The 14,839-nt window shown below is 42.3% G+C and overlaps 1 protein-coding gene across 6 annotated transcripts in view; it reads left to right on the top strand.

Moving 5' to 3' along the window:
* Positions 1–2,042: 2,042 nt before the first annotated feature.
* The window catches only part of LOC311261414 (uncharacterized protein), a 38,261-nt gene continuing 25,464 nt past the window's right edge, over positions 2,043–14,839 (top strand). For 5 of the 6 annotated variants that reach the window (XM_084360015.1, XM_084360014.1, XM_084360017.1 and 2 more), the window contains exons 1-6: positions 2,043–2,343; positions 10,819–10,920; positions 12,016–12,218; positions 12,666–12,832; positions 14,323–14,457; positions 14,747–14,835. In XM_084360015.1, the coding sequence (XP_084216141.1) occupies positions 2,305–2,343; positions 10,819–10,920; positions 12,016–12,218; positions 12,666–12,832; positions 14,323–14,457; positions 14,747–14,835 (735 nt within the window). In that variant the 5' untranslated portion in view covers positions 2,043–2,304. The remainder of the gene's footprint in view (positions 2,344–10,818; positions 10,921–12,015; positions 12,219–12,665; positions 12,833–14,322; positions 14,458–14,746; positions 14,836–14,839) is intronic. The other variant, XM_084360016.1, reaches the window with a different exon arrangement.

The raw sequence follows: 14,839 nt of genomic DNA, 5'->3' as shown, positions 1-14,839 counted from the left end.
GCAGAGCTGTCTCATTTCATCAGTGCATCAGCAGTTTCTTTTTTTCAACATTTTATTTCAGGCATCAGCAGCAAAACATCAGGCTTTTGTATAATCCCATTAGAGAGTACGTCAACACAGAAGGATCACACAGGAAAAGAAAGAAGTAGAGACGTCTTATTAACTCCTCACAGGCAAAGGACACATTGTTGCATCGGGTTATCTCAAATGGAAAATGTCAAAAGCAGATGAATTGTTCTAGTGCAATAAGTGGAGACATGTTTCAGGTAACATACTATGTAAAATGATTCCTTTAAAAACACATATACAAATGAACCCACTATCACTTTATTCTCATTCTGTTTTACTTTAAAAATCAATATGGCTTTTATTTTGAAGACCGTGACAGGAAGTGATCTTGATTATGCTCGGCTTGACTCTGGTCTGAGAGCACAGAGACCTTTGGGTTCTCCATCTTGATGGTGCACTAACGCAGCCTTCGCCACAAATACAAAACCACAACATACTTTAGAGATCATCATTCTGCTGACTGCAGAATGGTGATCGGGTGGATTCCAGTGAAAGTGGACCTGAACTAAAAGGCTGAGCCGGGAGGAGAGAAAAGGCACACGAACACACATTTATACATTGGCATATGTTTGAGTATTACTGTTTGTATACTGTCTTAACATGTCTCTCACTGTTAAAACTTCACACATACGTTCATGACCTCTTGTAAGAAGATTATCGTCATCTATTCTGATCCTGTGATTATAGTTTTTTTGGTAACACTCAATCCTTCACACAGTCAGCACAACAATCATCGTCGACTAAACTTTCATTGCTTTGAGACAAAATGCATTAAATGACCTCATCTTTTAAATTTCTTGAGCTGCTCTCAAACTCAACCAGCAACAAATCTCTGTGTATTTTAACTCCGTTTTGTGTGCTTTTACATGCTATTTTAAAAACGGTTACCTTTACGTTCATGACAGTTCCTTTTTTCATTCCTTGATGACCTCTGGAAGACGAAGGAGGCAGAATCCAGAACTCTGTGTAATTTCAAAGGATGATGTGGCGTTTCACCTTCCTCCCCCAGTCGCTCACAGAGGGGTCTGCAGCCCTTCCAAGGACGTATGTTTCACTTTCACCTTACTCTCCATTTCTCAGGCCTATGTAGGATTTTGATTTTGTGGACTAGAGTCACTGTTTTGATAATTTGCAACATGACTCGGCAGAAAATAGATGACATGAGACTCAAGTTAGAAGTTGGAAGTTACAGACTTGAGACATGATGACTCGAATGACTTGTGTTGTGTTCATGGAAACCTTGGGGCAAGATAGCATCACTCCAAGATATGATTACAGGTTAGTGGTGCCTACTATGGGTCATTGGTGTGATAGATAGATAGATAGATAGATAGATAGATAGATAGATAGATAGATTAAACAGTAAGGGCTAGGCTGTATGAAAACATAAATCGGTGGCACAGTGACCCAATGATAAATGACTCGTCCATTTTGAATATTAAAGTTTCAGAGTTGGCCAACCAGCCATAGTGTGTGTGTGTGTGTGTGTGAGAGAGAGAGAGAGAGAGTGTGTGTGTGTTTCTGTCTTCCTTATTCTCCCTTTTCTCTGGATGTTACTCACACAGGCCATCCTTCAGGTTAATTAAAGTGCTCCCTGTCACACACACACACACACCAGACACTGCAGTGCTCATTCAGTCCAGCTGTAGCTGTGGTTTTGATCATATTGCGGCAAAAAAATAGGGGGGGAAACGCGTGAAAGAGCGGCACACCGACGTTGTTTTCTGTGCGCCAGCAGTGTGAAGGTGCTGAAATCAACAGTAAAGCCAGTGCGCGGCTGCTGTCCGTGGTGCTGGAGCGCCGCTATTCATCATCCACTACACCCACTCCGTGTGTTTCATTGGTGGACGCTGAGGCTGTGCACGGGATAGGATAGGTGTGTGTGTGCGTGTGTGTGTGTGTGTGTGTGGCGGGGGGGCGGCTTGTGGGGGAGAGAGGGGGGGGGGCTCCCAACCGCAGGGAGCGCGGTTGAATCACCGGGCGCGCCGCCGTCGGATCTCCTCTTCCTGCCGTCACACCCACTGCTCGGTGTTGTGGGTTCACCCCGTAGAGAAGGGGAGGACCGACGGCGCACACAGCAGCAGAGAGTGCTGCAGTGCGAGCGCAGCGGGGGGACTCGGAAGCGGAGGGGGAAAGGAAAAAAAAAAAAAAATCACACACACACATCAGCAGCCTCATTGTCGAAACTTGGTCTATGGAGAGATCTGCAGCGACACCGTAGCGACGCAGGCCGACATGGAAGAGTATTTGCGGAGGGTCCAGAGCAGACTCGGGGTGAGTTGAGAGCCTTCAGCGGCGTTAAAAACCAGGTTGTGGCTGTAATGAATGAGATCATGACGGAGAGGCTGATAACGCTGTGCTACAGGCTGCGTTCCTGTTGCTGGAAAAGCTCACAGCAAAAGCCTCTCACGTCCCCTCGGTCCCCCCCTCCAAGCACCTGTAGATCGACAATATGACAGTACAGGGGGAAAGGGAAGGCGTGTTTGGCCCCATACAATAAGCTCGTTGTGTTTACAGGAGCGTCAGTGTGTGAATTTGAATGAGGAGCTGATTTCTAATGAGGAGGAGGCGTGACATCAACAAGTTTAGCCGGAGGCTGTCCTTCCCTGCTATCTGGTTGCTCTGCAGATACTGACTCATAATTTGCATTTGATCCAGGAGTGGATATCTGTTCACACATAAAAGCTAAACCTCATGCAAATACCAGACAACCTAATGTATGTAGACTAAATGACTGTGGAGCCTCTGGGGGCACACATACCTTCATGTTGTTATAGATGATGTGGTTGTAGTCTTTCTCTGTATACAGTCTTGGCCTGTATACATTGAGTCTGCCAGGAAAGCCCTGACACTCTTGCACAGACGATCACATCAGGGAGCCTTTCACGGATGCTGCACATGCCCGAGGCTACGGGCATTAGAGCTCCTACAACTGCTCTTTCTACATGTGCTTGTTTAAATGGCATGACCATGTTAACAGCTGCAGTGCATGACAGTGTCTTTTCAAAAGGCTTTGAGCAGTGAACACACACACAGGTGTATCCTGTCCTCCCAAAGAGTATTAGTGATGACTCAGTGTCCAGCTGATTTTGGCACTGCTGCACTTTATCCTTGCATTTATATTTTGGCTGGGTTTCATACCTCGTGTTTTTCATTTAACGTCTCTGATGGGAACATGCCCAGGCACTTAATGTCAGGAATTGATCAGAAATAACTCTCTGTCCTTATGTCGGCCTCTGAAGAGCAAACGCTCCATTATTCAGTGACGTATTAATAGTAATGATTTTGCTGTTTTGATTCTTGAGCTGACTTTGTCCTGATTTTGATGCATTACAAACACACACATATGCCCACAACCAATTCAGTTTTTCAATTCAATTCAAAGACTCAGGCTCCAGATGAAAAACACAACAGTCCATAGAATAAATAACAGAAAAAATCAGAATAAAAATGGTATGAAAGAGAAAAATAGTAGACATTAGTGTCCTGTAAAGAGACAGCTGTATCGATGCCTCCTCAGCTGGGATTGGTAGGATGAGGTGATCAACTTTATGTTTGATGAGATGATTTCATTTTCAGAGACATTAAGATGGCAGTTTATACATGAGATTTCTTTAAACAGCTTGGGAAGTATTGACTCCTGCAGCAGTGAACATTTCACTTGCACTTTTCCATCTCAGTCTCTTCAGTAATATTCTCAAGGCATCATTATAAGCTACTTGAAGTCTCAGTAAGCTTGTTTGAAAGCGTGTCTGATTGTGAATACATCTCGCAGCATTGCCTATAAATATCATCATCATCTGTCGTTTGTTCTGTGATAAAAATCTTCCGGAGATATTTAACCTTATGACTGACCTCGATATTACCGTCAGACAATTTAAAGTCAGCACTCTTTCTGGGAGATATGACGAATATTTATTCACGTTTTTTTGTTTTTCAATCATCATTCACATTCAGTTTATCCCGTTTAGCAATCCCTACTCCCTGCAAGCAATATTGGTAACAGGAAATATCCCTTCTTAAACATAATTGATGTCGGTGAGAAGTAATTTCACTGGAGCTGTTCTGCAGAGGCTTTTGATCATATCACATGGTCTTCATCAGCAGATGAAGTTTGCCCAGTTGTCATAGAATTGTAGATGTTCAAGTTACCATTTTTGAGCACACAGTGCTTGTTTTGTTATCTAGAATATAATATTCACTTTCCCATTTTAGCTGTGGTGGGAGTGAACGAATGTAATGGGAAACACTGCATTCATGCTCCTTGCAAACGGCAGGTGACAAAGTCCATTTTGTAGTAGTTTTATAAGAGCTGTAGAGCATATCGGATGATCTTATCAGCGGATAGACTGTTAGTCAGCTACAGGGTAAAGTTCATTGTCAGAGCTCGGACGAGTGTTTCATTCTTCTTGTGTCATTTACGTGATTATCCATTAAAGTGTAAGTGATGGTGTCAAGCTGATGTAGTAGTATTAAAACATGCTTTTGAAGAAGTAGAACATAATGAACATGAACATAAACATGAATGAATCAAAATGATTTTCAGTCAAAGGAAGATTGAGATGTACACTAACTGTTTTATTGGGCTTTATATAATGACAATAGATAGTGTTTGAGTGACGAGCCAGTTCAATGAGATGCTTTTCATCTTAAAATAAAAGGAGACTAAATGTTATCTGTGATGGATTGGCTGTTTTTTTAAGCAGATTTCAAGTCTGCAAGTTGATTTTGTACCAAACAGATATAAGTGGAAGTCAATGTCTGCCATGAAAGGAGAAAATGAGTCTACAACACTCTGCTCTTCAATCCTGGTTCTCAAGGATCCCTGCCCTGCATATTTTAGATGTCTCCTTGCCCCAACACACCTGATTTAAATGATCAGCTCGTCATCAAGCTCTGGTGAAGCCTAATAGAGAGCCATTCATTTGAGGCAGGTGTGTTTGGGCAGGGAGACATCTAAATCATGCAGGGCAGGGAGACCCAAGGACCAGCATGACGAACACTGTCCTACAAACTCAAAGTCTGCTTTGCCAAACATTCAGAAGTAATGTAAATATTTAGATAACATATTGTAAATAAGACAATACTCATGCATTGTTGACATCAGCCACATTTGCCTTATTCTCTCAATTAATTACATTTCCAGCCATGTTACAGTATTCAGAATATTCAATTTATTCACGTAAACAGGTGTCTGTCAGCACAATACAAACATGCGTATGAACAGCCTGCTGCCAGGGATGAAATTATAAGAGGATAAGAGAGAGGACTTATCCGGGCTGCACTTCAGGTTAACGTAAGGAAAGCTGAGGAGAAGAAAAGATCAAAGAAGCAAATCCGCAGATCAGAGCGCGGCGGGGTAATTGAGTGATAAGGAGGACAGCTGATGAGTGTCGTAGAGGTTGCAGATAAAGTGTAACACATGTCATGATTATCAACCATCTCTCTCTCTCTAACTCACACAAACACAGGCATTCATGCACACAGACACACTTTATCTCGCTCTCCTAGCTCTCCTATATAAACTTTGATGAGTCGCTCTTTTGCTGACCACTCTCTGTTCTCTGTCATTCTCTCTCTCCACTCTCTGGATGGCCACCGTCCAGAACATCCATACCTCTAATTGGCCTGGCTCTTAGTGCCTACCGAACCTATCTTTCTTTCTCGCTCAGTTTTTCTCGGCCTAGCTCCGCAGCTCTCCGTCCTCCACTCTCCAGTCATTTGGCATAGAGCTGGAGCAATGTGCTGAGTGGACTTCCAGCGTCTGTCCTCCAAACACATACACCTAAAAGGGTTTTTTAGGACCACTTTGATGTGGCTTTGGCTTTGTGTTTCATACCAAAATTTAATCATTCCAAAGTCTTAAAAGGAAGAGATAATTTTCAAACCCTATGTGTGCCCATGGAGTGCTAACATTTGTCACTATTCATCCCAATAAATGTTTACTACAGCACATAATAGTTAAAGTGAAAGGAGGTGCAAATTGTCTTCACTGGCACTCCTACTGAGAAAAGAAGTTTGGCAATGGACAGTGCAATCATTTTAAAAACATCACAGCCGACCAAAAGGAGACAAAACAACATATTGATACCATCTATCATAAGCTAGTGGATAATAAGTCATGAATTTGAATAATCTCTTTTAGTATTTTCTTTGAGCAGAGAACAAAGTGTTTGTGTCCCTTAATATTTTTCACACATATCATCAAGTGCTTTTGTCTTTTTTTTCTGGAACAAATGGCGTAAAGCATCAGATGTAATGAAAATGAATTCCTAAAAAGTGTAAATGTATGGATGTATATTAAGTGAATGATGTACTGTGGCTCAGTGGCTGACGCTGTCGCTGCACAGCAAGAACAACTTGCATCTCATTCTCAGCCCAGGTCCTTCATGTGTGCAGTTTTATGAGATCTGTCTGTGTTAAGAGGGTTTTTTCCTCTGGACGTTTCACTTTTGTCTCGGGGTCCAGAGTCTGTAGTCCAGGTGAAAATGAGACTCACATAGATGTGATTAGTAGAGATTAAGGCTGTCCCCGACTAAGGATTTACCTAGTGCTTACTTCAAGCCATTAGCCTACTAGTCATGGTGTGTTTATGATATTAATTGAATTTTTAAAACTTTTTGTGGGGGCACGCAACCTTAATGATTCTGACTGCGTTGAACAACATATTTTAACACAGCATGCATCATACAAAACGTCAAAAAGACAGCAAGGAGTAACTTCTGATTTTACAAAAACAAGTATTAGCTGTTTCATCAAAGCTGCTTTAAGCGTTGTTGATGTTTTAGCTAACTTCCTGTCTGTTTTGCAGTGGGAGGAGAGACATCTGGTACTGACAAAACTCGTATAACAACAATAACTGTTTGAATATGTAGCTATTTAACACTTACTTCAAAAAGAAAATAATGCTTACAGCAGATTTAACACAATGTATAACGTATATTTACAAATTAAGCTGCTAAGGACTCGGTCCTCTGCCACTTCATGGCTCTCCAGTCTTTGTCTGAACCAACTGTGCCTTCGTCCCTAGAGTCAAAGTCCGGGCAGCCTCCCAAGCCATCATCACTGGGAGGCTGCCAAGCCCGGTTCCATTGCCCGCCTGCTGGGTTCCGGTTCTGGTGCTCATTTTGGCACCACTCCCTGCCAGCATTCTCCCACCCTGGCTTGAAAAACTCCTCCCAGTGGTCCACTCATCCCGGTTAGCTGCACGGCTAACTGAGCTACAGGCAGCTACAGTTCGCCACAGTTAGCAGCTACTGTGTTAGAGGAGAAAAGGTATCCCTCTAATACGTTCGTCCCAACCTCGATGACAAGGTGCAGCTCTTGAATGGAGTGTGGTTTTGTTTTTCCGCCCACTAACCGACTAATGAAAACTTGGTCGACTAACACTGTTCTTTGGTTTGGTTGACTGTTTTTCTGCGTGTGATGGACGAGTGACCTCAATCTAATGCGCCTGGACAGGCTCCAGTTGCTCCGATGGTTGCGAACACCGCAGTCGTAAAAAAAATTACCATGTTAGAAAACATTTAAAGGTTGTGTTGAACTTCCCCGCAGCTTTTATACAAGGAGTGGTTACTGTAAGCGGGTAAATCTCCTCATTTCGGAGTGATATTTGGCTGAAAGTATACATTAAGGCAGCTGGGCACCTAAATGAGATTCATAGGAGCGGAGAGGGGTTGATCGTGGTGAGACAGAGATAGAGCTCAGAGGGAGAGCACTCAGATTGAAGGATATCAGATGGCCAATGCATGCTCGTGCACACACACACACACACACACACACACATACAGATGTTCTCCCGCTGCAGTATAACAGACACTGAGTAGCTTTTTCTCCTGCTAATGCATCGCTTCCTTTCTATCTAGTATTGATTCATTCTCTTTCTCTCTCCCTCCGCTGGCTGCAGACCTCCTCCCCCTCTTCTTCTCTCTTTCTCACACACCTTCTCCTCTTTCCGTTCCACCCATCTCTCCCCTCCTTATGCCGTTCTCTTCTTCCCTTTCCACTTATTTGCCTCACATTTTCACTCCCTCTTATCTAATTTCTTCCCGCTCCTTTCTTACTTCTCCCTATCACATTTTTTCACCTGTCTGTCCGCCATGTTTTTTTCCTGCCCCCCACCCCTTCGACAGGTCTGACTTATCATCCCGCTGCCCATACTCCCTATATTCCCCTTTTCCATAAGCCTCTTTGAACTCATTGCCCTCCTTACTTCAATCTCACCACACTCCTTCCTATTTCATTCTCAGTCTAATCAGCAGCCTATAACCTCTCTCCTCCCCTCCCTCTCTGTGCTTTGGCCTCTCATTTCTTCTCCCCTCATTTCATTTATCCATCTGGCCCTCTGAAGAGAAACAAGACACTTCATTCCGTATGCATTATTACCGGAGCTTTATTCATCTATGTCCGGCATTAAGGTCCATTATATATTTGACGTGTAGACAAATGTGCTAAGTGTTAGCTAAACCTCCAGGACGATCGTTTGAGAAAGCAAGATTTCCTAATTAAATAAAAGTTTGAAAGTCACTGCAGTCTGTGGTGCTTAAAGCCACAGCCGCTGACTTCAATTTGCTTTCGCATAGCATCAAAATAGCTGACAGAGAGTCTGCGTAAGAATAGTCAATCCACCACAGGTAACATTTAGTCTGTTTTCAGATGAAAAGCATCCCATGGAACCGGCTTGTAACTCGCTCACAGTTTATTTCCTTTCACCAACGTCCAGCCAGCTGCAGACTGGTCACAAGGGAAAGCCGCCAAATCAATTGTACATTGCATAAATTATGTGCTTTAACTACTATAATCTGTTTGAAGTTATAGCAGCAGACTAGACTAAAGCCACGGCTTCTGCAGTTTTTAAAATGCATGTTTGTGTTTGCTAATAGTTTGATTTCCATGTTTTTATATTCCATCAACATTGCTTGAGTATGAACAAAGCTCTGCTGCTCTGCTGCTCTGTATGAGCTGACTGTTAATGTCTAAATGTCAGATGTTGGCACCTCGTTAATGCGACTGCATTTTTCTCATAATGATGTGCTTTCATACAAAGAAAGACGTGACTAATTGTTTACTGTGATGGGAGGAATGCAATCTATAAACATATCATCTGTGATGAATTGGACAGCAGTACTGTTAATTACAGCACACAAAACAAAGCATTGGTAAGGTATTCTGCCAAGAGGGTTAAATGAGCTTCAACATGCAGTATGTACAGTACACATGCTTCAGTGCTCAAAGAACACATTTTCCTCAGTTTCCTCATGCTGTCCAGTGCTGCAGCACCGTATCCCCCCTCTGTCTTTTCAAGGCCCTGCCTCCAAATACCCAGTCAGATTGGTCAGCTCACACATGCCTGACCCAGCACCGCTAACAACAACAGAGCAGCTGTGCTATATCATCTAGCCGCTAGGTCTAATTTATGCAAATGTGTGACTCCTTGATATAGTGTGATGTCACAAAGTCACGGAATTAAAGGCCGACTGACGAGGCGTTTCAGGAGCAGTGTTTTCTGTGGGAGAGAGGAGCTTCTGTTGGTGCAGACTTTGATCTTGTTAACTTTCAAAACCTTTTACATGTACAAGAAAAAGCGTAATAGATCTCCTTTAAAGTCACAAAGCCAGTAAGCATAGCTAAGGTTGGAAGATCTTTCGAGGACACACAACTGAGCTCGTGACCATAAGGTTGCCAGTTGGGGATACCTGCAAGAATCTAGCCAAGAAACATGGTTACTCGAGGCTTCCTGCTGATATTCGTCTCTGTAAACTTGCATCTTCCCCTCCACTGCTTCATACTCTCCCATCAGAGCATCCTACAAACCCATTAAGATGAGCCACAGATAGACAGCATATTCATTGTATCCACATTTTGCCTCTTGATTAATGGCGCAGGCTGCAGGGGCAGTGAGTCAGCTTATCTGTTTTAGATAAAACATCGCTGATTGACACAGGACACCCAGTGCTAGCTGGAGGTGGTCGAAGGTGATTTTGTTCCCAATTACCAAGAATTCTGCGTTGTTTCCTACACTCTCAGGAAGTGTGATGAGGATGCATGTCATTAAAAAAGCATTTGTTAAATTCTTTTATTTTTTGAATCACTAAAAATCTTTTTTTTCCTACTCATACTCATACTGAATGTCCAAAGAGCTGACCTATATAACTGTCTTTTAATACCAATGGTGGAATCCGTCTATGAAAGTCAGGAGTGGTTTCTTAAAATATCTGCTGTGTTAAAAAGGGAGGAACTTAATTTTCTGCCCTTTTTCACCCAGAGATGAATGTGTAATCTTAGTAATGGCGCTGTCATTAGTGTCCACTTAAACTAAATGAGGAGTGTTTATCTGCATTGTTTGTTGAAATTAATGGAACTCATCACTTCCCTGATAAAGCGTGTTTCTCTGAGTTAGCAGTGAAAAAGTTGCTCTTGCTAATTTAGACCATTGCTACATATTTTACAAGTGACTTTGCCTCTCATATAGAGCATGCTGAATAATATTCTCTTTCAAGCCTGAACTAAATCTTGCAGCACCAGGATTTCATTATTAATGCATACTGTTGGTTACAATATGCTGCAGTCATCAAACACTGGGTCAAGTTTCAAGTGATATCGGCTATCAAATCAAACAATAATATACAGGACTGTCACCTGCTTCCTCCGTTAGATGTTGGAAAACAATGAGATTAAGTTTCACTGAAATGATGAAGCCACCCAGCCACAGGCACAATAACCTTTTTATGTTTGTGTGTGCGTTTCCAGGCGGATGTATTAGAGGGTCCCATCCATGCTGTTTTAGGCGGACCAGAGCCAGATGTTGACACAGTGGCTGCGACACTGTGCTTGGCACTACACCTCAGCCAGGTAACATGAATTCTCTCTGCGTTTGTGCATGTACTCTCTGTGTGTTTTCTACTTAAAAACATGTGAAAATCAAACAGATTGAGATCAAGTCAAGTCAGTTTTATCTACAAAGGCACGGGACTTTGTAGCACTATCTGAATGAAACTGTATTGTCAGCCCTCACTTTAAAAGCTTGTGCTGTGTCCCAAACCCAGACAATATACTGTTATGTACACAAACAAATCATATTCAAGCATTTTATTTTAACAGGAAATGAAACAATACATGCAACACTGGACATCAATCAAATCTGAGAATGATACTTCCATTTAAGATATTTTTTCCTAAAATGTATTCTTATTTCTTTGTTTTCTTAAAAATTTCACCACCAACTTCCTTTGTGCATTGCATTGTGGGAGAGTGGTGTCCTTTTATTCCCGCTCAAACATGTACCTTATTTGATATGCACAAACTGTGTGTGCATAAACATGAACTGTCTTATAGTTTATCCATTGTGCAAAATCTCCCTTTCATGTTTCAGAGTACTGCACTATTTTGAAAAAGCTTCATCTGTCAGATTACCAGTTGTTTGAAAACTTGTAATTTCATTTATTTGGTTGTTTAGTATTTTATGGAAAAACACAAAATTAAAAAGCAGCTGGCCACCATGGCCAATATGTCATGTTTTAAACAAAGGAGTGGCACTAGGGCCGAACTTTTTCATGCATCAAATGCCTTTCACGACACTGTAGAAATTAATCGGTTCCAGTGAGATGCTGATAAATTTAATCCACCTCGCAAAATGTTCACTGTATACATAAAGATACTTTCACTATAATGGTAAAACGTAGCCGAGTATTCTCATTATTCTGAAGATTTAATTAATGTGATAAAATAATGACACAATTCCTCTGATTTGATTAGTTTTCGGTGCACCCGTCTATGCAACAATCTGATGTCATACTCGGTTTATATTTTACATGTTAATCCAATCAAATAAAAGGTGCTGTTTGCTTAACTTTGTGAGATCATTTGATTCCAAATCTGCTCATTTCATTTCATTTCATTTTTTAAATGCATCTGGTTTCATTTACTGTGTGTGTCTGTGTGTCCCAGAAGGAACCGTCAGGTGGAGTGTGTGTGCCGGTGCTGTGCGGCCGGCGATACGACATTGTGTTGCCCGGGGAGACGGTGAGGTATCTGCAGCGGGTGAAAATTAGTGAGAGCTCGCTGCTGTGGAGGGACGATGTAGACCTTGTGAAGCTTCATCACGGTGAAAAACTCTCAGTCACGCTGCTGAGAGATGGGCTGCTAGATAGGTACACACACACACACACACACACACACACACACACACACCAGACCAGTCTGTAGATAAGTTCAGCTAATCTTTAACTGCTTTATAGATGAGGCTCCAGGGAAGTTGTTAAAACCGTACCTGAAAGCAGGTTTAGTGAATTTAGGATGTTTTCTTTTTTACTGGACCAACACTGATTAATGTGTTTACAGGTGATGCTGAAGCACACACGCATACACACACGCAGACTACAAACATATGCGGACACAGTGGGTTCTGGCTGAGCCGACTGTATTTGTTGATGTGAAAATGAGCTTAAGAGTATGTTTGGGTGTGTATTTCAGGCCTGCGTGTGTTCATCCCTCATGACCCAAAGGGGAGTTGTATTTATGCAAATGCCTCACAATCATCGCTCCTTCCCCTGCAGCCATCCATATCTCCTCGTACCCCCGTCTCCTCCCTCTCCTAGCTCTGAGTACCACACTTTGGAGTCCAGCATCCTGCGAGTGGTCCATCACGACGGGCAGCAGGACGCAGGGGATGATGGGGCCTCGTCCGCGGTGACAACAGTCGCCAGGGAGATTCTTCAAGAGGCAGCGGAGCACATCGGAGCAGCGCTGGGGGAGACTCTCAGAGGTGAGGGAGGCGCAGGCAACCCCCCAGGGGGAGTAATGGGGCGGTGAAGGAGGACACACACAAATCCCCTGACATGACTCGCTTAACACCCACCAGGAGAGATGGAGAAAGAGAGAGATGAGGGGTGGTGAGTGTGTGTGTAAGGAAGAGTGTGAAAGAGTCCCATAATGCGACTCTTTTTTTAAATTAAGTTAGTTTAGTCTGTTGAGTTGTTTCTGTGTTGTCAGGTATTTATATGTTCCCGCTAATGTAAGAAAAGTTGTATGAGTAAATATTTAAAGGGATAAAAGGCCATGAATACAGGAAATAGTAAAAAGTAGAGAAGGACAGAGAAAAAAACGTATATATATATATGTGTGTATATGTATTCTCATCAATGAATGACGATAACATACATTTAAAAACTTTTAAATAGTTGTGTGAGGACACGAGTTTGCAACGTGTGTGTGTTGGATTGGTGAGTGTAAGTTAAACAGGCTGACAAACAAGTACTCCATCGTTAAGGTTGGGCAGGAGACACGTTCACTGATCGCTGTTCAGTAACACTCTGCTGTTTTTCTTCTCTGCCGTCTCTCACTGTGATTTACAGACAGACAGACGGACAGACAGACAGACAGACAGTGGCCTGATAGAGGGGAATTGAATTAGGCGGATTTAGTGTGAGGAGAGAAGAAATGTGAAGACACAACAAGCAGCAGAGTGATGTTCTGTGTGAAGTTCACTCCTTGTATTTGTCTGTGAGAGTTCTTTGGACAGTGTGTTTCCAGGTTCATTGATTCCCAAAGAAGCTTGTAGCTCAACTCAGTTCCTGATCCTCATAAAGTCTGGCAGAAGAAATGTGCTACCAGAAGACGTACAGAAATTCTGTGGGTTTAAATACCGAATATGTTCATTTCAAGAAAATGAAAAGAAAGAAAGAAAAGCTTTTATAATACATGCACTTGCTAGAGTTGTATTGTACATATTCTACAAAGTAAGTTGTTTTGATTAAAATGGAGCATTGGGAAATATTTGATGGAGCATGAAGAGCACACATTTTTAAGTATTTGAACTAGAAGTTGTCCATAATAGATTTTACCTGAATATCTCCACACAGTTTCAGCAAGAGGACATAAGTTTTGTTCAGAAGTTTTCCACGAGCCGCTCTCGTCCCAACTTTGCATTCAATAACTTAAATCATTAATTAAAAGTGTGTCAAAAAAGGACAGTATGAATGAATCCACATCAGTATTGACTGAGTTCAGCTCATCACAAGAGGTTAAAAGGGCAGTAAGTAAATGATGGTCATTGATCAGTATTGGCAATCAGTGACCTGCATTGATTTGTCTCTGGATTTATCTTTGGTGCAGTGCTGATTACTTGCTTGTAGAATTATTTCTGAAAGGGAGAAATTCACTATCTGTCATGTTGTACGTAATTGTTGATCCTATGTTGAATTTATACGACCTTCTCAAGCCCCAATGTGTGTTTGTGCGTTTATGTATCTACAGAGGCCTTGCAGCTGCAGAGTGAAGCTTTGTGGAGCAAGCGTGGCCGTCGCTCGGCCGAACTGGAGGAGCTCATGAGATCCTTGGAGCAATGGCGTGACGTCGCTGCGGGTCAACATGGTGAGGCGAAGCTGCAAGGTGCATATTTGAACATGCAGATTATTAGTTATAACGTCACTGCATAAGATTTTGTATTTTTAAGTGTATTTTGTAAAAGGCTTTTTAAACAAATAGTGGACACGACTACAGTACAGAGGCTCTTTCTGTGTGGAGCTGTTAATATGATTCCTAAAAATTCAGTATAACCTTTTTCCGGACAGCGCACTCATGCTTGTGTTTTCTCTGTCAGTCATGAAACCGTTTTGTATTCTTTCTGTGTGTGTTTTATATAACTGTCAGTCTGTTTGTGTGTGCTGACTGGATGTAGACTTGGAGCAGCTGCTGACCTTGGAGCTGAAGGAGTTTTCTGATGGAGAGATGACCATAGCGCTCACTTCAGCGACCACCGATAAGGAGGTAA

This window comes from Pagrus pagrus, assembly GCF_965226575.1.
Source record: "Pagrus pagrus genome assembly, chromosome: 8".
Classification (NCBI taxonomy): Eukaryota; Metazoa; Chordata; class Actinopteri; order Spariformes; family Sparidae; genus Pagrus; species Pagrus pagrus.
This window is presented reverse-complemented; position numbering and strand designations above follow the sequence as displayed.